Below are 21,703 nucleotides of genomic sequence, written 5' to 3' on the forward strand. Positions count from 1 at the left end.
ATTCAAATAAAAGCAATCCGATGGCTCTACTTTATTTGAAGCGGACGGAGTGCTAGAACTAACGAGCCGTAACTTCAGAAAATAACCGTCATTTTTACACGTCTGTTAAAAAATTACATTATTTTTACAAAATTAACATCAGTTACAGCTTTAACTTATTTTTAACTTGGCAAATAACCGTGGTATAAGCGGGATAATCCACGGCTAGCCATGCATTAAAGGATTTAAATGCACGACGTAGAGGCAACCACCCTTCTACGTCGTGCATTAAAATCCTTTAATGCATGGCCAGCCGTGGATTATCCCTTACATATGCCATATAACGTATAACCGCTAACGCGTGTTATATTCGCATGTCCGTCGTGGTGGAGCTCAAAGAAAACTACCTCAAATCGTCATAGAGACGTGGGTTCGAATCCAGCTCTGGTGTCTAAAGCTTTATATAATCTTGTGACGTTTCGATTCCTGACGATACACACTTAAGAAATATTTGTAAAGTTCTTATTGTTTGTGTCACTATTAAAACGATTGTTACAAATAATGATACATGGACTGGAATAAATGGTCTAACGAGTCTTCTGATGTGTCATTAATATTGGAAAGCTTTATTTTTGAATCAGTACTATTTCATTGATGTATGATATAAATGGCGTAACAATACTTTTGGTATATTAATAATACTGGAAAATGCTATTTTTAATCTGTACTATAAACATGTGATTTTATGTTTTAAAATGTCTTGTCTAAGAGCAAACATGTGATTATTGTTATATTGTACAAGTTGTTTTTTGTCACCACCATTAAAATGCTTGCTTTTACTATAAATAAGAAAATATACAGTAATTGCAAATATATCTCAATAATAATAAGGTGATGACAAATACATTCAAACTTGTTTGAATAAAAATGTGTAATGAAAAAACTAACATATTATAGGATATACTCTATATAATTACAGCAGTGCAGTTTGTAAACAATATATACACAATATAATTAGGTTTTACTTAGACAATCAAACGCATTAAATAAATGTTACATTATAACAATAATAATATAAAACTGTGCAAATGAGTAATCGCCAACTTTAAAATGCTTGATTTGCAACTGTAAGTATATTGTAAATATAAGTGCAAATATAAAAATAATAATAACGTGAGCACAAATGCTTACAAGCCTGTTGATTTTTTTTTTTCACACTTTTTGCCGAGAGTCAGTAACACTCATTTTACCGGTTATATATTTACAGCAATGCAATTTGTTAACATAAAGCCAAAATAATATATTATTTACATGATTAGGCTTTATTTAGATAATTCGCGCCTCATTGGTCAATTCTTCGAAGAATCCAAGTAGCGGTACCGGCTGTGATTGGTCAATTCCAGTAACCAGGTAGTGACAAGTGTCTGATTGGTTCATTCTTCAAATATTCTTGGTAGCGATGCGTGCCGTGATTGGACCATTTCTGGATATCGCTACTAGAAATTAGCTCTGCTGACAGGTTGCTTTAGCGCGTGCTTGACAGTAGCTGCCGAGTGTAAACAATGCCCTAACGAAAGTGCAAATTTACTGAAGATTTGCACAAAAAATTCCCATGCTTTCGTCAAGGTCGAGATTCGTGGGAAGCAGAATGTATGACATGTAAAGCTGGCACTTATGTGTCAGTTGCTAATAAAGGTGCACGTGATTTAGAAACAAACAGCTCTGCGAAGCATAAAGGGTCAGCAAAAGGTGAAATTCCATCAGGTAAATTAACGGACTACTTTTTGCAACCAGGAAAAATTATCATCACATTGCTTAATTTTCCATGGCCATTCAAAGTAATAGTAATAGTAAATGAAGGTACACTCATGGCATCAAATATTTTATTTTAGTACATGGACATTCAAAAGAATTTGGAAAATTGTTTAATATATATATATATATATATATATATATATATATATATATATATATATATATATATATATGTGTGTGTTAATAGTGTCTTTTTCATTGAAGTTTCATTCATAGTAACACTGTTTTGAACCTTACTATTCCACCCCACCCCAATTGGCACCTTGTTCACTTTTATTGCTCATTTATTCTGAAAACAGAGGCTGGGTTAGGGGAGGCCAAGGTCATCTGCGGTGGAGGAGACCCCTTTGAAAACCTACTGCTGGCAAGTCAAGGTGCCATCCAGTTTGGCCAGAACAGGGGGAGAACCTTCAAGTGGATGCTTGATTATGACCTTGGTTACTCCCTCATGATCCTAGCCAGTCATCAAAGGGAGCGTGGAGCTGGCAGACTGGACAGAGGTGTCCTCGTGTTCAACCAAGATGCCTTTGCATTCCCTGATGTTGCAGAGGCCATCAGATTGCGCTGGCAGAGAGAGGGCACCTTACCTGGCTGTGAGGGTGACTGCATGGTGGGCTTTTGTGTTTTGAACGTATTGTTTCGAAAAAAAATATTCTCATCCGACAACTGAGCCAAAGCTATTGAGGAAAAACTGTTAAAAATTCTCATTGAAAGAAAAAGCACAATGTATACATTTTGTTCACTTTTGAATGCAAATCTGGAAATGCCGCAGTAAAGAAGAAGATTTTTGAGGTAATGTAAAGATTGCATTTTACCATAATCAAGGGCATAGGTTGGGGGGGGTTGCAACGTGAAGTATCTACATGTTTCCACTGATCATAGTATAAATATTGTGGAGGTTGTACTTACTTGTTTTGATTATACTCCCCTGACCATAATTATGCATTAAAAGTATAATATTGTGCATGATCTGAGTTACCACGCCCACTGCATCACTATCAAAAGTATATGCAACAACAGCAAGTATGTGCTGACAACCTCTGAAACTTACTGACATGTTACTCTGGAGCAGGTTATGTTCAGAGAGTATGTTGCCATGGCTACACACCAGCTCTAATATACTCTGAAAGTTACCTCAGTTTTTGGGTTAGCTCTTACTCTGAGTAAACTTACCCGGTTAAGTTGCTTAAGCTGCTTTCTGGAATATCTGAAGATTTGCCATATGCGATAACAAAAGTGTACAAACGTGCACAACAGAAAAAAGTGACTATGTGCACAAAAAAAAAGAAAAGAATGTATGAATGTAGCAAACCTTTTTTTCCTTTATTTTTGTGTGTGCACATATTCACTTTTTTTTTTGTTGTGCACGTTTGTTATCAGATATTGCAAATCTTCAGTAAAATATTTTCCTCTCAATGGATCTTGTACCTCATTTTCTCTTTATTTGTAACCTGATTTGCAGATTTTTTTTTGTTTTTCTGGCCTATGTAGGTTGAATTAACGCACCCAATCGACACTTTATGAACTGGCGTGGGACTTTTTTTGTATTTCATACAATATTACCAAACCATTAATACACAAACAGATAATGGCAAGACAGGGCAAGTTTATTTATATTGCACATTTTATACACAATGGCTATTCTAAGTGCTTTACATATGCATTGTAAAAAAATATAAGATACATAAAAAAATAAAAACCAATAAAGAACATGAAATAAGAATAAAATGTTTTTAAATTAATAAAATTATTAAAATGAATAAGAAATAATAAAAGATTATTAAACTGCTGTTAATCCCAAGGATCAGAGAGAGAAAAACGCTTTATAATTAAATTAAACAGTAACAAATTACAATAAAAATAAGGTGCTAATTAAAAATAAATAAATACAATTAAATCAATAACAATAAACTATATAAAAATTAACAGTTTACAAGACTTAATGAAAATAAAAACTGTAAAAGATATACATTTATTCCCCTTGATTATGTCGATCAAGCAGTGATTCATTTCTGAGGGTGTGCGTCTCAGAAATTAATTTAGCAACTATCCGATAAGGATATATTTGCAGGCATTGCTCCAAAAAGTGGCGGTCGCTCCAAATAGCTATTTTAAGACCCTTTCCCTAACCTTAACCGTTGGTGGAAGTGACGCTCCCTTTGGAGTAACCACGCCCTCATTGTAGAAACTCCGCCCCTTTGGAGGTCATCGGCCTGCAGTTTATAATCCTGCAGGAGTTCATGTTATGCTGTTTCTATCCACTAGAGGCAGCTTTTTCTTTACTCTTCCTTCAGTAAAAAAAACAAACCAACAATTGTAAACAGTGGATCGTTCGTCAGTGTCTAGTGAAGCGGGCACAGCAGAATGCCAAAGAAAAAGAATAACGGACTGAGTAACGCCCGAGTTCCGATGCAGGCGGGTGAGTACGAGAGCCGTCCCGAGAGTCGAGCACACGGGGCAAGTGGATCTGTTTTGACCCAGGCGGACTCATCATGGGGCTTTAATAACTTTGGGTCCACGCTGTCCAGCAGCGGTCAGTCGGAATCTCAAAGCCGAGACGAAATCATCCTGAACATGCAAGAAATGTTTTCACATCTGGACTCTGGAGTCATTTACATGGTGCTCCATGAGGAAGATTTTAAAGGTAAGGGGAAATAGCCGTCACTGACTGACTGTACATTTTTAGGCAGGCGTTTAAAAACTTTTTATTAAGTTTAATTCAATAAAGAAATTCAATGAACAAAAATTATTATTATCAAGTGTTTTTGTCTTTGTTTTCCATTTAAAATGGTCAAAAAAAAAATCCTTAAAACAAGATAGATTTACGTGAGATATTTAGACTTGCTGTAAATGTATCTTAGATATAAGTGTATTTTGTATATAAGTGTATTTTTTTGCTTGCTTATACTTCTGCAAATGCAGTAAAGACAAAATACATTCAAGACCTATTCTCTAAAAGCAAGTCTAAATATCTTATATGCTGCTTCTCAGGTGAATGCATCTTCTTTTAAAAGGCTTTTTAGATATTTAAAAATATTTGTATTTTTAATATTATATTCAACATTTCACAGATAACAATTTTTTTCTTCTGCAGTATAGCTGCTTAAGTAAATGTATGTTGTTTTAAAGGAGTTTTAGATATTTATATTGGGAAAAAAGGCAAAAAAAATGGCTTTTGGAGTGATTCCAGCCAGGTCTCCTAAGCAACCAAATTGGCTCGGTTGCTAGGGAGGGTAGAGTCACATGGGGTAACCTCCTTGTGGTTGCTATAGTGTGCTTTGCTCTCAGTGGGGTGCCTGGTGAGTTGTGTGTGGATGCTGCGGAGAATAGCTCGAAGTCTCAACAGCGCTACGTCTCCACGGTAACATGCTCAACAAGCCACGTGATAAGATGCGCGGATCAACAGTCTCAGACGCGGAGGCAACTGAGATTCGTCCTCCGCCACCCGGATTGAGGCGAGTCACTACACCACCACAAGGACGAGTGCATTGGGAATTGGACTTTCCAAATTGGGGAGAAAAAAGAAAGAAAAAAAAAACGTGTTTTGTTGCCGTGTATAATAGGGCGAAGACTACACCTCTCTCACCTTTCTGTTCACTTCAATCCATGTTTTACTCACAAAAAAACGAACTCTCTCTTATTAATAAAGCTGCGTATTGCCAATTGTCTTCATGATAAGAAGCACACAATGACACATATTATGATACAATAAGTCACGAGCAATCACGTTATAATCTAGCTGCATTAAGCGTGTGCGCTCGAGGGACGAGCGTCCCGTGACAGAGTGTGCATCAGCCGGGTTCAGTTTAAATTTCTCCCCCTTAAATCAGGACATTCGCGCAACTCATAGAAGAGGTCACTAGTTTCAGAGTTTGTAGTTATTTACATTATTTGCTTCTGTATTATTTGAACTTTAAAGGGGTCATGACATGAGAAACCAAATTTGCCTTGATCTTTTGGTATATAAGAGGTCTTTGTATCATTAAAACGTCCTGCAAGTTTAATATTTTAAGACGTCCTCCCCATTCTAAACGAATCATTTATTTAATCAAGCTCAAAATACAGCTCGTTCTGGATTCATGGTTAGAAGTGACGTGACGGTTAGAAGTGACGTAACAGCGTTTGCATATGACCGCCTCCAGCACAAGATAACTACGCTTTAAGCGCCAAGACAACTACGCTCATTTCAGTATCGCCGTCGCCTCACAAGTGTTCAGTCGATGGACAGCGAGCTCTGACAGAGACTACTTGTGCACAGGAAAATTACGATGCCACACAGATGTGCTGTTCCTGGCTGTGGTCAAACAAAACCTCTGAATAAGCTGCCGAAAGATCCAGGCGTCAGGGAAAAATGGATGCAGTTTATTTTTTGCGGACGTCCCAGTCACGGCAGTGTTAACTTAAGCGTTTGTTCTGTACATTTTAAGGATGACTGTTTTGAGAACAAATCTCAATATGATGCTGGCTTTGCCAGAAAACTGTTGCTCAAAGATAAGTCCGTGCCGACTATTCTGGGAACAACGACGGCGCTAAACTGTAAGTAATCTATTTTAAACTTTAAACTACTTTTTAAAGCGCAATTTCATTCATTATGAATAATCACAGTGTTTTTACTTAGTTTACTTGCATATTGTTCTGGCTGGAGCGTCAATAATTGATACATAGGCACTGGCGTTAGCCAATCATAACAGTGAGCGTTAACACTGAAGTCTTAAATGGAAACGCCCCCAAAACAGACTGTTTGAATCAGAGGATGAGAAACAGGGTGGGAAAAGGTCATAAATCACTAGATTTTAAAAGTTTTTCTTAAAAAAAAATATATTAATACTATAATTGCACCTAAGGGAACATAATAATACAATAAAAAAACCCATGTCATGACCCCTTTAATAAAGCTATAACACATTAAATAAAACTGCATTTAAGATGTAACAGAGGGGTGTTCCTTATTCCACAACGAGAATTCTTCTGTATTTACTTATTTTGTATTTTTGTATAATTCCCCCATATGATGCGATCTACATCACTTGAAGCTGTTTGGAAAGTTTATAGTGGCACATAATATTATTACATTTACCCTGAGTTTCTTTTTTCATCTCCATCTCTTTGCATTAGTGGACAATGCAGTGAATTCTCTTTTGGAGCTGTCAGATGCTGCTGAGGGCACAGCGCCGCCCCCTCCTCCAGTCTCTGGGTTTGAGTTGGCTGCTGCTCTCCTGGGAGCAGACTCCACTCAGAGTGGCTTCGCTTTTTCACAGCAGACTGAATCTCAGCGGGTACACAGCCCTCATGAAACCCACCTAACCAGAGAGTTTAATACACTCCTAGATCAGGAACTTGAGACTTTGACGTCACCGCAAACACAGCCTAGCACTCATTCTCTGATGTCCTCCGTACCATTCTTTGCTCTGCCCCCTCCTTCTCAGTCACTCCATCCTTCCTCCCTGCCTCTCACATCCCAGACTCCGCTTTCTGGTCCTCAAAATGCTTTAGAGCTTGAGCAGAATCCCAAACCGGGCTCTGTTACTGAACAGGCATCATACTCTAGCCCCAGGCTCAGTGAGGCCTGTGGAGGTATTTCACCTGTGAGTGAAATGAGATTTGGTGGAGTTCATATCCCAGAGCTGAATAGCATATCTCTTGACTTTAGTCACTTAACAATGGAGGCCAGCTCTACTGAACCATGGCCCTCTACCTTCCAGGTGTACAGCAGACCTGACCAACTCCACAACCAAACAGGAATTCTGAAGCATAATGAAGCGCTCAGAACACCAGCCATGTTCTGGAAGACTCAGGCTGCGGAGTCCCATTCCCAAACTGTGGGGCCAGCCTTTATTGCACCTGTTATTCCTAATCCCACACCCTGGAACACTAACCCTTTCCCTGCTGCTCAGTGGTTGGATCATGGACCTATCAGAGAAGCACCTCCGAAGCCTTTTGCAACTGTACCGAAGTCATGGACTCTACCTCCCAAGAGCCGACTCAAATTGGAAGGGCGTGTGCTGGTGTTACTTAGAGGGGCTCCTGGATCAGGCAAAACCACCCTTGCCAAGTAAGCAAGAAGGCACTCCGCTCCGGTGGCATGAGTATACTACAAAGTATCAGCAATCTCTGAAAAATAAATTCAAAGAAATCCTTATTCACTAGGGGTGTAACGTTTCACTCATCTCATCATTCGGTTAATTTCACGATACTGAGGTCACGGTTCGGTACGGCTTTATTGTTATTATAAATTTAAAGACATATGACTACCATTTAAAATGTAGCACTGTTATTAAAGTGCTATATGATGTAATAACCTCTCTTGGCCACAGGGTCATTTGGTTTTAGTTTTAAAAATTAACCTCCAACGAATATTAACGAATAGACTAATATTTCACCCTGGATTTTTAGTTGGCTGATTTTTTTTTTTTACTTGGCTGTTTTGAGATCAACAACAATTACCATGCATGCTTGACCAATCAACATTATATTGTCCTCCATGCTTTTTACATTTGCCATATACGTTCGTAGAGAAAGTGTATACAGTAGGTTTGTATCTGCTTTATGAAAGTCTTTCTGTTGTGTAGTGCTATGTTGGAGCATAACCCAGGAGGGGTTGTTTTGAGCACTGATGAATATTTTACTCGAAATGGTCCCTACCATTTTGAGCCAAATTTACTAGGAGAAGCCCATGAGTGGAATCACCAGAGAGGTGAGTATATTCAAAGTGTGTCCAATACAAAAACAGAAATGTCTGGGCTGTAAATTGCAGTTTTTGCCCGATGTGTTAAATTATTAAACTGTCCATTAAATACACAGTCTGTAATTGTTCATTCTGGTAATCAAATTTTCAGCAAAAGAGGCTTTGAAAAAAGGCCAGACACCCATCATAATAGACAACACCAATATTCAATGTTGGGAGATGAAACCATATGTTGCTATGGTGAGCAGTTTTTTCTTGAAACACATAGTATGAAATACGTTCTCAATGTAGGATATAGAACAATGACCACATATTATTTTCACTATTACATATTATTATTATTATTAATTTGTAATTGTCCAAGATTAGCTGTGGCATTTCAAATGCAATTGATATTTCTGGCAATTAAGTGTATATCTCTATAGATCTTATTTATTTATTGGTTTACCTCTATAGATTTTTCCCTACTTAACAGTGTGATGTGCCCTTCACTCGTACACATAAATACACCTTCTTTTGCTTCTCCTAGGCACAGAAACATATGTATAAGGTGCTGTTTCGAGAGCCAGATACTTGGTGGAAGACCAAACCCAGAGAGCTTGAGAAGTATGTAAGACATGATCACAAATGAGAATTAACATAACCCACAGAAACCATAGAACTTATTTATTAACAAGAAGGGCTCCCCATAAATTGTTTTTGTTGGGAGTCTTATATCAACAAACTATTCTTGAAGTTTGAATAAATAATACTAACACAAAACTGCGATTCATAGCTTTAAATAATCACACAATCACTAATGTTTACAATTTCTTGGCAAGTCTCTTTCCGTTACCCTTTATGTAAAGGCGTACAAGGCACCAAGTAACAAAGAAGAAGATCAAACGCATGTTGGAACGGTATGACCGTTTTGTCTCAGTCCAGAGCATCATAAATTCACAAAGACCAGAACCAGTGCCAAGTGTTGTGGATTTGACGCAAACAGAGATCGACCAGCCCCAGTGAGTAAATGCATTACATTCATGTTATTCATTTTTATAATCGAGATGTACATATATGTACAAATGTACATGCAGATTTATGTCATTCCATTCAGGCAGTCTTTACCTCCTGGGCTCAATTATCCTGATCTTGTTGGTAACTCTGGGTTGATTAAACCAAATGTGGACCCTTCCACATGTCTGCCTGATTTGTCCTCTGTAAGTCAGGCTTGCGATACCATTTCCACAGGCGAGGAAGAAGGTGAAATGGAATCCTACAGTTCCAAAGAGTCCATGGTGTTCCATGAGACCATTCTGGCAGAGTCTGGGATGCTGCAGTCTGACCTGCTTGATGGAGAAGAGTTGGACTTGGAACTAGATACCTGCTTTGTAAAAACAGAGAAAAAAATTGAAAATCTGGGCAGTGAAACAATTGAAGAGTTTGGAATGACAGCAAAAGAGATGTTTCTAGAGCAACCTGTGGCGTTTTCGGAGTCCATTGCTCAGCGTGTAAGGAGGGACAGAACGCCTTACGCAAATGTACATAGTGTAAGTAGAGTAAGAGTAAATAGAGTAAGTGCCATCGATCAACCTGTGGACTTTGACCCCAATGTTGAGTCTTCTAGGCAAGTTGAGGAGGGATGCGAAGATGAGCCTCTTGCTGAAAGCAAAGTAATGCAACCAGAGCTGTTGGATTTTGTGGGGGACTGGCCACTGGAATCTCAAAGCCAACGCCAAAGAAGACAACAGAATTCAAGTAATAAATCTGTAAAGAACACCAATAAGGAATCCAGAGCTGTGGAAGGTGGAGAGAATGCTTCTGCTGATGTGGACAAGCATTCTGATACTGACATGATAAATGAAGAAGAATTTGTAGATCTACGGCAAGGAGGAGGAAGCTCATCTCCAGCAAATTTGGCTTTAAAGCATTCCCCTTCCTTGGGTAGAAATGAGGGTAACTTGAACTTGGAGACTGTGCTTTGGCCTAAACTCCCTGACTGTGTGCTGGAGTGGAAGTTTTCAGAGTGCACTGACCCAAGGAAAGATTACTCTACTTCTCCAAGTCCAGTGAAAGAGGGGGCAGACCAAATTGAGTCCAGTCATGTGTCCACACAGGAGGTGGTTGAGGAAGAGGGGGAGAGTGTGGTATCCGAGGAGAAATGCAGAATGAGCCCCAGTGTCCAGGGAACTTTGTGTTCAAGAGTTGCCGTAGACTTGGAGAGCAGTCTGGAGAGATGGAGAGGGCTTAGAATGGGAAAGTCTTGTAAATTGGCACTTCCCTTCACCGATCAAAGCCTTTCCTCACCCTGCACACAGTTTCCCGTAATTTCACATCAGCCCTCCAATCTTTCACCAGGGGAAGGAATCATAGAGTCGTGTCCCAGCATCTCAACCCAAACACATCCTCAAAACTTTGCACTGCTTTGGGGAATTAACCAGCTAAAATGTTCTGCATCGGCCTCGGATCTCTCTAGTAGTGATATGGTCATTTTTTATGGAAACTCTTTGCGTTTCACTCCAAAAACAAATGAAGAGCAGTCTGCCTGCCAGCAGGGTGTGTCATACCGCATCATCCACGAGAAAGGCTCACAGGTGGAAGACAGCGACTTAAGAGAATCCCAATCCAAACAACAAAACCTTGAAATTCTAGGCCGCCATTTCAGGCATGTCTACATGGATATTCTGGAAGACCTTTACGAGAAGTGCCAGCAAGATATGGAGTGGAGAACTAATTTATTGCTAGACTCTGGAGAACGGCTGTATAAAGATGATAAAGAGAATGAGGAAGGTCATTTGGGGTCTTTTTTTGGGGAACAGTCACATGATTACCAAGCTGTGAAGAAATTTCCAATCACCGAGCCAACAGAAGCCGGCTCAGAGAGCAACCAGGCTGGGGCTGAGCAGAATGTGGCAGACTCCAGCAGCATTAGGCCCAAGTCCCAAGAAACTAACTTAAGTGACTTGAGCCAAGCTAATGAAGATTGGAGCGCATTTCAAAGCTCACAAAGTGAAGCTGAAGGATCTGATGAGGGTTTAAGCATTTACAAGGGCAAATGTGAGCCTGAGCATTACTTTGTAACCTTAGGGCAATCAAAAGAAGACACTAAAGCACAATTGAATGTTCCAGCAGCTAGTGAGGCAAAGCCAGAACCAGATACAACAGATCAGCTAATTAGTCAGAGCCTAGAGGCACCATTGGAGCAATGGTCTCAAGAAGAGAGAGGAGTGAAGGAAAAGGAAGAAGAAGAAACAAGAGCAAAAGTGGATGCCATTACACAGTCACTTCTGCATCAGGTAAATGAAATGGAGTGCAGACAGGAGGAGGAGAACACGGAACTAGCAAAGGACAGAAAGAGAACTGGCCAGGAGAGAAGAGAGCCAAGAACTTTGGACATTCAGACTCTGGAGCTGAAACTTCCAACTGAACTTGCATTGCAGCTCACTGAGCTGTTTGGACCTGTTGGAGTCAGTCCAGGTAATCAATTGTCTAATCAATGCATCAGTTAATTTTTCAGTTAGTCATTCAGTGTACAGTATCAATCAGTAAATCTGTGCCTCATTAAAAACAGTGTTTTGAATAAACGCATGCATAACTGTAATTGGTTAGTTTGTGCTCGGGGCACAGTGCTCACACTGGGGCTCAGGTTCGAGTTTAACCAGTGCCCGCTCCCAATAACCTTTCTTCCAATACTGTCCTTTCACTCTAACTGTTCTGTCTTGTCCCATGAAGGCAAAAGGCCGTTAAGAACAAAGAACACTTTCATTTGTATGAAGTGTGTCATTTTTGTGCCTCTTCGAAACCAAACAGAGTTGTGGCTAAATTTAGAACCACATGCTACATTACTACCCATATATTTCTGCAGTATCTCTACATGGCTGAAAAAGTAAGAGTAGGATGGTAGTATGCAATTCCATATTTAACCAATAACTGTTTTCAAACAAGTTTCTCAAACAGTCCCCCATCTTCCATTGGCGAGACAAACAGATAGTCCCACCCCAAACTCACACCATTGGTTAAGTCAGTGTTGGTTTGACTGTGCTCATGACTGTTGAAATGGCATTTACAACATATTAAGCATTTGTAATGTGATTTAGTTCAGGGTGAAACTTAATATTCAGCAGGAGACAAAGCAGGGTTGAGCTTGATTTTATCCCTTGGGATTTGATCAGATTGTGAAAAGAGTCCATTCTATACAAACATGTAAAGAATTATTAGTTGAAGGTTTAGTTCATCCAAAAATGAAAATTCTCTGATGATTTACTCATCCTCATGCCATCCCAGATGTGTATGACTTTCTTTCTTCTGCAGAACAAAAATGAAGATTTTTAGGGGAATATGTTAGCTCAGTAGGTCCATACAATGCAAGTGAATGGGTGCCAACATTATGAAGCTCCAAAAAGTACATATAGCAATCATAAAAATAATCCATACGATTTCAGTGGTCTAATTAATGTATTCTGAAGCAAAACACTGTTTGTGTAAGAAATAGATCAATACTTAAAACTTATCAATGACATTTCTGCTGACTGTCTTTGATTTTGGAGCTTCAAAAGAGAAATCACCATCCACTTATTTTTTTAGGATATTTTACTATTGTTAAGATATTTTACTATTTTTCTTAATTTGTGTTCTCCTGAAGAAAAAGTCATACACACCTGGGATAACATGAGGGTGAGTAAATAATGACTTAAATATTAATATAAAAAATTATTCATTTTGGGTGAATTACCCCTTTAACGATGTTACCAAAATATATATGTTATTATATATAATATAATTTATAAAAAAAAGCATGCATGGAAACACTAGACACACTCAAATACTAGTCTTTAGATGGTGGTTTGTCTTTGAAAAGATTTCTGTTGTAAGATATCGCTTCATAATTTTCCACTCCTTAAGTGGGATGTTTTATTTAAAACTCTATTTCTCTGGGGGCTTGGGTAGCTCAGTGGTAAAATACGCTGTCTACCACCCCTGGAGTTTGCTAGTTTGAATCCCAGGCCGTGCTGAGTGACTCCAGCCAGGTCTCCTGAGCAACCAAATTGGCCCGGTTGCTAGGGAGGGTAGAGTCACATGGGGTAACCTCCTCGTAGTCACTATAATGTGATTCGTTCTCGGTGGGGCACGTAGTGAGTTGGGCGTGGATGGCGTGAAGCCTCCACACGCACTATTCTCTGTGGCAACGCGCTCGTGATAAGATGCGCGGATTGATGGTCTCAGGCGCGGAGGCAGCTGAGATTCGTCCTCTGCCACCCGGATTAAGATGTGTCACTACGCCACCACGAGGACTTAAGAGCGCATTGGGCATTCCAAATTGGGGAGAAAATATATATATTTTTTTTAATTATCTCGGGATAAGTTGATGCAAAAGTCATTGCAAAAACAGATAAGAAAAAGTAAAGTTAGTCTGAGGAAAGGTCTAGCATTATTTGTTTGCAGATGCCACTTGGTTTGATATTTTAATAACAAATGCAGTGACATTCATACTGGGAAATTTTAAAGGGGTAGTTCACCAAAAAATGAAAATTCTCTCACCCTCATGCCTTCCCAGATGCATATGACTTTCTTTCTTCAGCAGAACACAAATTAAGATTTTTATAAGACTATTTCAGCTCTGTAGGTCCATATAATGCAAGTGAATGGTGATTAGAGTTTTGTAGCTCCAAAAATCACATAAAAGAACCATAGATGCAATCCATATGATTAAAAAGAAGCGACATGATAATTTAAGTCAAAATCTAAGTCCTTTTTTACTCTAAATCTCCACTTTCACTTTTACATCTAAAAGTCACATGTGGTGCCTGTTTAGTTTCAGTTTTATATCTGAAAGTGAAAGTTAAAGTGGAGATTTAGAGTAAAAAAGGAATTACATTTTCATATCGCTTCTGAAGACATGGATTTAGTCACTGGAGACAAATGGATTGCTTCTATTTTTACTTTATGTGATTTTTGGGGCTACAAAGTTCTGGTCACCATTCACTTGCATTATATGGACCTACAGAGCTGAGATATTCTTCTAAAAATGTTTTATTGTGTTCTGCTGAAGAAAGAAAGTCACACACATCTGGAGTTAATGATGAGAGAATTTCATTTTGGGGTGAAATATTCCTTTAAAAGGTCTTTTGTCTAAACTGATTATTGATCACACATTTTATTCTCTCCATACCAGTGAAGTATTTTTAGACTACAAAAGCAGAAGAGAGGGGTTATATTCCGGTATTTTATGATGTTTGATATTTACTTTTATTGTTGCATATTGTTTCATGTTGTTTTGTTTATAAACAAAGGATACGTTTTATATGATCTAGTAGCTTCAGATATGTTCACGGTTGATAACTGGAGATGTCACAGGACGGCTGTTTACTTTTGTTAAAGTTTGTAAATCAATACATATTCATAATTTTTGAAAATATACTGATCGTAGATCAGCTTTGCATTTTAGTTTGGTTGCATTAACAGAAGGGGCCTGGTCCTAGATCAAAAATACAAATTGTTTATTTTTTTTTATATCATAGGCTTGATTCATACATTTTATGCCACTTAAAGTGCTGGTTCTTAGTTTTAGCTTAGCTTTGTGTTTTATATGTCCAATTGAAGGTTTTGATGTGACAATATCTTAATGCTGCTATGCAAATCAGAAATCGTATTTTAAATTGTATATTTTGAACCTCAAAATATTTTTTTTATAAGTAAACTTTTTCATTTATTTGTGTTAATGGAATTATGGTTAAAAAAAAAAGAAAGAAAGAATAATACATTATTTTTGGTATTTTGGTGAAATTAAATGGAAATGTGGTGAAACTTTAACATTAAAATTAAACTCGATATGTTTGCTTGTTTAGATTGGGGCTCAGAATTTCAATCACAGTTGAACATGTTCAACATTTCATTCTCTGTTCTCTATTTCACCTTCAATCAAAAGAAACGTTGGTGGGGGAAAATATAACTCAGCATGTTGAATACTCAGTAGTTGACGTTAGTTTCAATTAGTAAAGGTCACATTTCTCCATGATGAAAGAAGCAGCTGGTGAGGTGTATGCAGTGCTCTTCCTCTCCATCTGAGGGCATTGCTAAACTCAATAAAATTTGCTCTTAGGGTTGCACTGAAGTACCTTTTATTAGACAAACAGCTTGTTCTTGTTTGTCTTTTTTGTATTGATTAGCCATTTTCAATGACATTGAACATGCATCAAAGTGTAGTTTAAATTGCCACATTTAGGTGGTCGCAAAACAGCACCATGAAACTGTATTTTACCAGAAGTGGAGACAGGCACAGTCAAAGACTAACATGCTTGAACTACATGCACTACATGCACTTTTATCACTTAAACACATGCTCTATATTGTGTTTATTAATGTTAATTTGGCACTAAAAGCTGCCAGGTCAGCATATTTGAGCAAACTCATAGAAGATACAACAATCCTTGGTGTTTATTCAGTACTGTGGCTAAATTGGAAAGAAGCATCGACTGACCCAGATATTCCGTCGCAGCACAAGAGTAATGACTTCATGAATTTCTTTACTAATAAAATTTTATGGAATTATGAAATTATCTGTCACAGTACCTCAGAAAGCAGGGTCTCATAATTTTGCTCACGTGCAACTTCAATCCTTCGCTGTCATAGGTCATGAAGTGCTAACAAAACTTAGCAAACAATCTAAAGCCTCAACATGTATGTTAGATCCAATACCAACTAAGCTCTTAAAAGAGGTATTCCCTGTAATCTCAAAACCTCTTCTTAATGTTATTAACTCGCTTGCTATCCTTAGGACATGTCCTGAGAAATTTTTAAATGGCAGTTATCAAACCGCTTATGAAGCCTCAGCTTGATCCAGGAGAATTGGCTAATAAACACACTTTAATCCCTTAAAACGCTGTACTCGTGTTTACGTGATGTTTCAGAACGCCACTTTGTGCAAAACCCTGGAATACGCCAGTTTCTTTTGTAAACATGGTCACCACAGATGCTTTTTAGAAACGCACCTTTTTGGAAACCTTTTTGAAAACAGTAATTATTGTTGCAATTCCTTTTACTTGTTTATTTTACTGCTATACTATTTTATTACTACTGTATATTGGACAACAATCACCTTTCTGAAAAATCAGATGAAGATTGAATAATATCTGTGTACTTTTGAGTCAGAAAAACACATAAAAAAAATAAAGGAGAAAAAAAAGTTAATTTCAAATTATTATAATTATTATTATTGCACATAGTTTCTCTGGGACCCACACATAAAGAATGGGCAGTCAATCTCACCATCTCTCTTGCTTGTGTCTTGTTATTATTGTTAGTCTTCTTGTCACTTTTTCCTCTTTGATTTGATGTTTCATGCACAATGAGTATTTGACTGCTAAAGCAGCACGACTCGATACTGTAGTTGCACTGAGAACGTCACACAGACTCAGCGGAAGTTATAGAGATAAAGTACGATGTACGAATTCACAGAGAAACGAGCCCAACCTCGGATTACACTTCCCTCTGCTAGAGGATGCAGCATGTGAAGGAGTAAATGATCTCTATGTGTTCCAAGATCACTTGAATTTCCTGTTTAACGACACAAGTTTTGAGAAAAATGCACATTTGGACTAAAGTCTTATCTGAGCATGTTTAATTAAATTGTTCAGAAATTGTAAAGCAGAGAAGATTCAAAATTAAGCTTCATATCCGCTCGTGAATCTCACGGATGAAGAGCTAAAAAAGGTGAGTTGTTCTCTAAAAGGATATTCTCTGTAATACATAGAACTGTGATCCGAAATTATCTTTTTTATTTATTTTATTTAATTTTATTTTGCTATAAGTTAGGTCAGCATAGAACGACAAATTCACCAGTGATCCAAACTTGACCCACAATTTGAACATTTTAATTCAAATTGTACTGAAATGAATGTCAAACCTTTTTGAAATGCTCATTTTTATGTATTTTTCGAAAAGGCTGAAAATCCCAACTTTCCAGTTTTCCTTTTTTTTTTTTTTTTAAATACAGGGTTTGGCAACACGTTGCAATAAGGTTGCATTCGTTAACGTTAGTTAATGCATTAGGTAACATGAACAAACAATTAATTGTATATATTTAATAGCATTTATTTATCTTTGTTAATGTTAGTTGATAAAAATACTATTGTTCATTGTTAATTCATGGTTAGTTCATAGTCCATTAACTAATGTTAACTTTTGTTTTTTAAACTGTATTAGTATGTTTTAATTAACATGAACTAAGATTAATAAATGTTGTTAAAATGATTGTTTATTGGTAGTTCATGCTAACTAATGTTAACAATTGGAAACTTATTGTAAAGTGTAAAAAAGGGTTTTAATAAATAAAATTTCGTATGTTTTCTAAATGTAGCAAATACATATTTTTTAACATTATTTTAGACAAAACTCAAAACTAAAATATTAACAATCAATATTACAGCATGAGTTTATATTTACCTTTACTTTATAATGCTCAATAGCGTGTAAATGGTTTTGCCCACTTTATGTATTACAATCACCCAAATTCAGTTAATTCTTTCCCCAATACTGAAAGTATTTCTTTGATGAAACACGTGTGATCCAAGCACACTTGAGTAGTTTCGGCACATTTTTTAAGATATAATGTGGGATTCATAATTATATAATAAAGCCTCTATGTCAGAGTATTAAACACATTGCCACCCATGCTTTAGATCTTGTATGTTCCGGCCAATACAGAGGCCTCTTCAACTTACAGACTCTCAAGTGTTAACTTAATACTATCATTGTTTTACACCAGAGAAGAACAGTTATTAACACTGTATTTGACAGTCCAGGTTTATTGCAATCATTTAACCTGTTGCCGTTACCACATTAATATTCCAAATTGTACGTATTATGGCTGTAACACTTCACAGCTCATTTGTTTTAAAGATTTGCAAATCTTGGATTTGCATGGAGGCTATTTACTATTTAAATACTATAGCATATGTATTAGCTGGATAAGTTTGAATCATCAGTATTCTTTGCTATAATCGCAATAGGCCTCGGAGGTGTGAGCCATTGCCATTTCGAGAATCATCTTTGAGGTTGTTTTTTATACCGCACATGTCACACTTAATGAGAATTAGCCCATAGAGTTACTGAATGAACAGCTGGATAAGTTAATGCATTTGTATTACACAGCATTTTTATGGACGCTCAAGGCAAAAGATGAGTGGCCTTCTGCCGTAGAGTTCATTAATACCACCTTAATCGATAGGCAGCGGTGTTTACGAAATTTCCCATGTTAGCAATGATTGATTATGGCAAATTGACTCATTCAGGGATGCAAACAACTCACCTTTTGGCTCAAGTTCCCCCTATTTTTAAAGCTATGTTGTCCAAATCGTTTGGTAAAATTGCTCATTTTTACTTACTTTTGCATTTTGGGAATGCACACCCCAAAGTTGGTAATGCAGCCATGATGCGAACACGATGATATAGACCTGTAATGCCTGTAATGTCATTTGGAAACTACTTTACACATTCCTAGTGCTCATCTGAGTCTGTTGGATATGGACAAATACTGACAGTCTTGTGTGATGTTTAAAGATTTCTTTCTTATTTCAAAGCTATTTTATCATGTGATCAATTCTCTCAGTGTTTGTGTGAACATAATATTTCTATTTGATTTTTTTCATAGTGCAGGAACCGGAGAGCGGGTCAAACGGTCAAACACTCGAAGTCCACACACATCTCTCTTCTGAATGTGCTGCTTGGATTCAACAGAAACGACCGCTTTCGATGGATTACAGAGCAGAGGACTAAAATATCACATTGCTCAAGAAAACCCCCCTTTAAGAATGGCGAGGCAATCGCAGGGTTTTTAGTCTTGGACATCATTGTATTGAAAATCTGTAACTCATATGATGACTTCATCTTCCCTTGGACCCCCCTGATTATCTGTGTTTGGCCTGCTCAACTGCGCCTTTCAATCACTACACCCAGAACAACGAAACGATGAACGGTTTGGCAGAGACCTCTGTGAAATGTGTCCTGGTTGGAGACTGCGGAGTGGGTAAAACAGCACTCCTTGTACGCTTCACTTCGGAAACATTCCCAGAGAGCTACAGACCCACTGTCTATGAAAACACCGGCGTTGATGTATTTATGGATGGCATCCAGATCAGCTTGGGATTGTGGGATACGGCAGGGCACGACACCTTCCGCCAAATCCGGCCCATGTCTTATCAGCAGGCGGATGTGGTTTTGCTGTGTTATTCCGTAGCAAATCCTAACTCGTTGCATAATCTCCGGCACAAATGGATCGCTGAGGTGAGGGAATATCTTCCGAAAATACCTGTTCTGGTTGTTGCCACACAGACAGACCATCGTGAGATGGGGCCGTATCGTGCTAACTGCACCACAGCCTCGGCGGGCAAACAGGTGGCACAGGAGATCCGTGCCAAGGGATACCTGGAATGCTCGGCACTCAACAGCCGTGGCGTGCAACAGGTTTTCGAGTGTGCCGTCCGAACGGCCGTTAATCGGACACGAAGACGGACACGGCGGAGACTGCTGGATCTTAACCCCTGCAAAGTTTCCTGAGGGCGGTGAAACGGGGATACTATTTAATCGTAACCTACACATATGGGTTCGAAACCTCAGTTTTGTCTTCACTAAGATCATTCTAAAAGATTTTCCTCTATTCTATCTAATACAACTAAATGAGGCCTCAACGGAGACCTCGTCTTACTACTGTATTGGAAAGACTATTTGATGCAATTCATAGAACGACGCATGATGTCTGCATTGCCATGACAGATTCTGTGGCATCCTACACTGAATCTAAAAATGTGTTTCATTTGGTAATATCTCAATTAACTAGTTTGATATCACTGAATCAACCTGAATACATTAATGCAACTAAATTAATTTGAATGATTAGATAAGGTAGGAATAGTTCATTAAGGAAACAATTGCAGATTACCACTTTTTACAGTGTACAAGAACTGCACAGGCCCAAAAATATGCAAAATGATTAAGATGACCGGCTGAAGCAAAGCATAGCGCACAGGAGAAATGTGATTTCCCAGACTAACACATGGAACAAACACTGGGCCAAATATTATTATTAACAAGAACAAGTGACGGACGAATTTGCTCCAAAATATTGTAGAGGGTTTGACGTCAATAACCAAAAAATAGAAGCTTTTTCTCCTTCATTTTCAAAATTGATTGGTCTATTTATTTTGCTATATTAAATATACATTATTGTACTGTTAGTTGCATTTTATTACCAACATTCAGGTTATTTTTTCCTGCTGTTTGCAACCATTTTTGGGTCGCAACCCACCAGTTGAGAACCGCTGTTTCGACTGTTCACTTTAAAATGAATAGGTCATTTAGTTATTATTAAGCTGTGTCATTGTTAATTTTATTAGTTTAAAACTATTTAACATTTACCAGGATTTGCATCTGTTACATCCGTTGACTTAAATTCTTTTGCAGAACAGAACGGGTATTTAAAAAAACAATTTTGTTTGTGAACAGCCCCTCATTGGGCTCTTAAAACCTTCTCTCCCAGTATCTACTGCAGAACTGTGATGAATTATGATGGATGCATTCACATTAGCTCATAATGTCACGATCACATGCTGTGATGAGCAACATCTCAGTTTTTGGGAATAAATCACTTCCATTATGTATCTTTGATTTGACGACAATGCTTTTAACTGTACCTGATGCACTGTTTAGGGGGGTTAGGAATAGCTGCAATAAAGTGTTCAGTCCTGACGTTCTTTTTTCTTTCTTTTCTTTTTATAGCCTTTAGGGGTTCACTTGAATAAGTAAATGTTTAATAAGCAAATTTAGTTTGGTCCATGTTGTGCGTGTGTGTGTGTGTGGGCATGTTTATGTGGTATATGAGGACAATATTTTAGGTTATAAACTGGTCATTACAAGGGTATTATGCTATAAATGTGGTTTATAAGGACATTTCTAGTGTCCACATAATTTGAATAGCTTAAAAACATATTAAACAATGTTTTATTGAAAATGTAAAAATGCAGAAAGGTTTAGGGGATATAATCTATATGTATGAACACAGTATAAAAATCATTATCTATGGAAAGTCCTCATAATGATAGCTGCACGAACATTTGTGTGTGTGTGTGTGTGTGTGTCTGTGTGTGTCTGCATGCGTGTGTGCGTATGGTCTGTCTTGCACAGCCAACGGGGGGACGTACGTGTGTGTGTGCGTGTGTGTGTGAGAGAGTGTGTGTGAGTGAGTGTGTGTGT

The 21,703-nt window shown here is 37.9% G+C and overlaps 2 protein-coding genes across 2 annotated transcripts; both read left to right on the plus strand.

Annotated features, from left to right (window-relative positions):
* The first annotated feature begins 4,037 nt into the window (after positions 1-4,037).
* LOC127652065 (NEDD4-binding protein 2-like) lies at positions 4,038-19,197 on the plus strand. The gene is made up of 8 exons (XM_052138119.1): positions 4,038-4,438; positions 6,910-7,846; positions 8,364-8,488; positions 8,631-8,719; positions 9,009-9,085; positions 9,328-9,480; positions 9,576-11,935; positions 19,112-19,197. Exons 1-8 carry the CDS (start codon positions 4,159-4,161, stop codon positions 19,168-19,170), a joined length of 4,080 nt encoding a protein of 1,359 aa, XP_051994079.1. The 5' UTR covers positions 4,038-4,158; the 3' UTR covers positions 19,171-19,197.
* A 226-nt stretch (positions 19,198-19,423) lies between these two features.
* Positions 19,424-21,458, plus strand: LOC127652087 (rho-related GTP-binding protein RhoH-like). Its single transcript, XM_052138149.1, has one exon. It carries the CDS (start codon positions 19,424-19,426, stop codon positions 20,009-20,011), a length of 588 nt encoding a protein of 195 aa, XP_051994109.1. The 3' UTR covers positions 20,012-21,458.
* The last annotated feature ends 245 nt before the right edge of the window (positions 21,459-21,703 follow it).

This window comes from Xyrauchen texanus, chromosome 11 (genome assembly GCF_025860055.1).
Source record: "Xyrauchen texanus isolate HMW12.3.18 chromosome 11, RBS_HiC_50CHRs, whole genome shotgun sequence".
NCBI classification, from domain to species: domain Eukaryota; kingdom Metazoa; phylum Chordata; class Actinopteri; order Cypriniformes; family Catostomidae; genus Xyrauchen; species Xyrauchen texanus.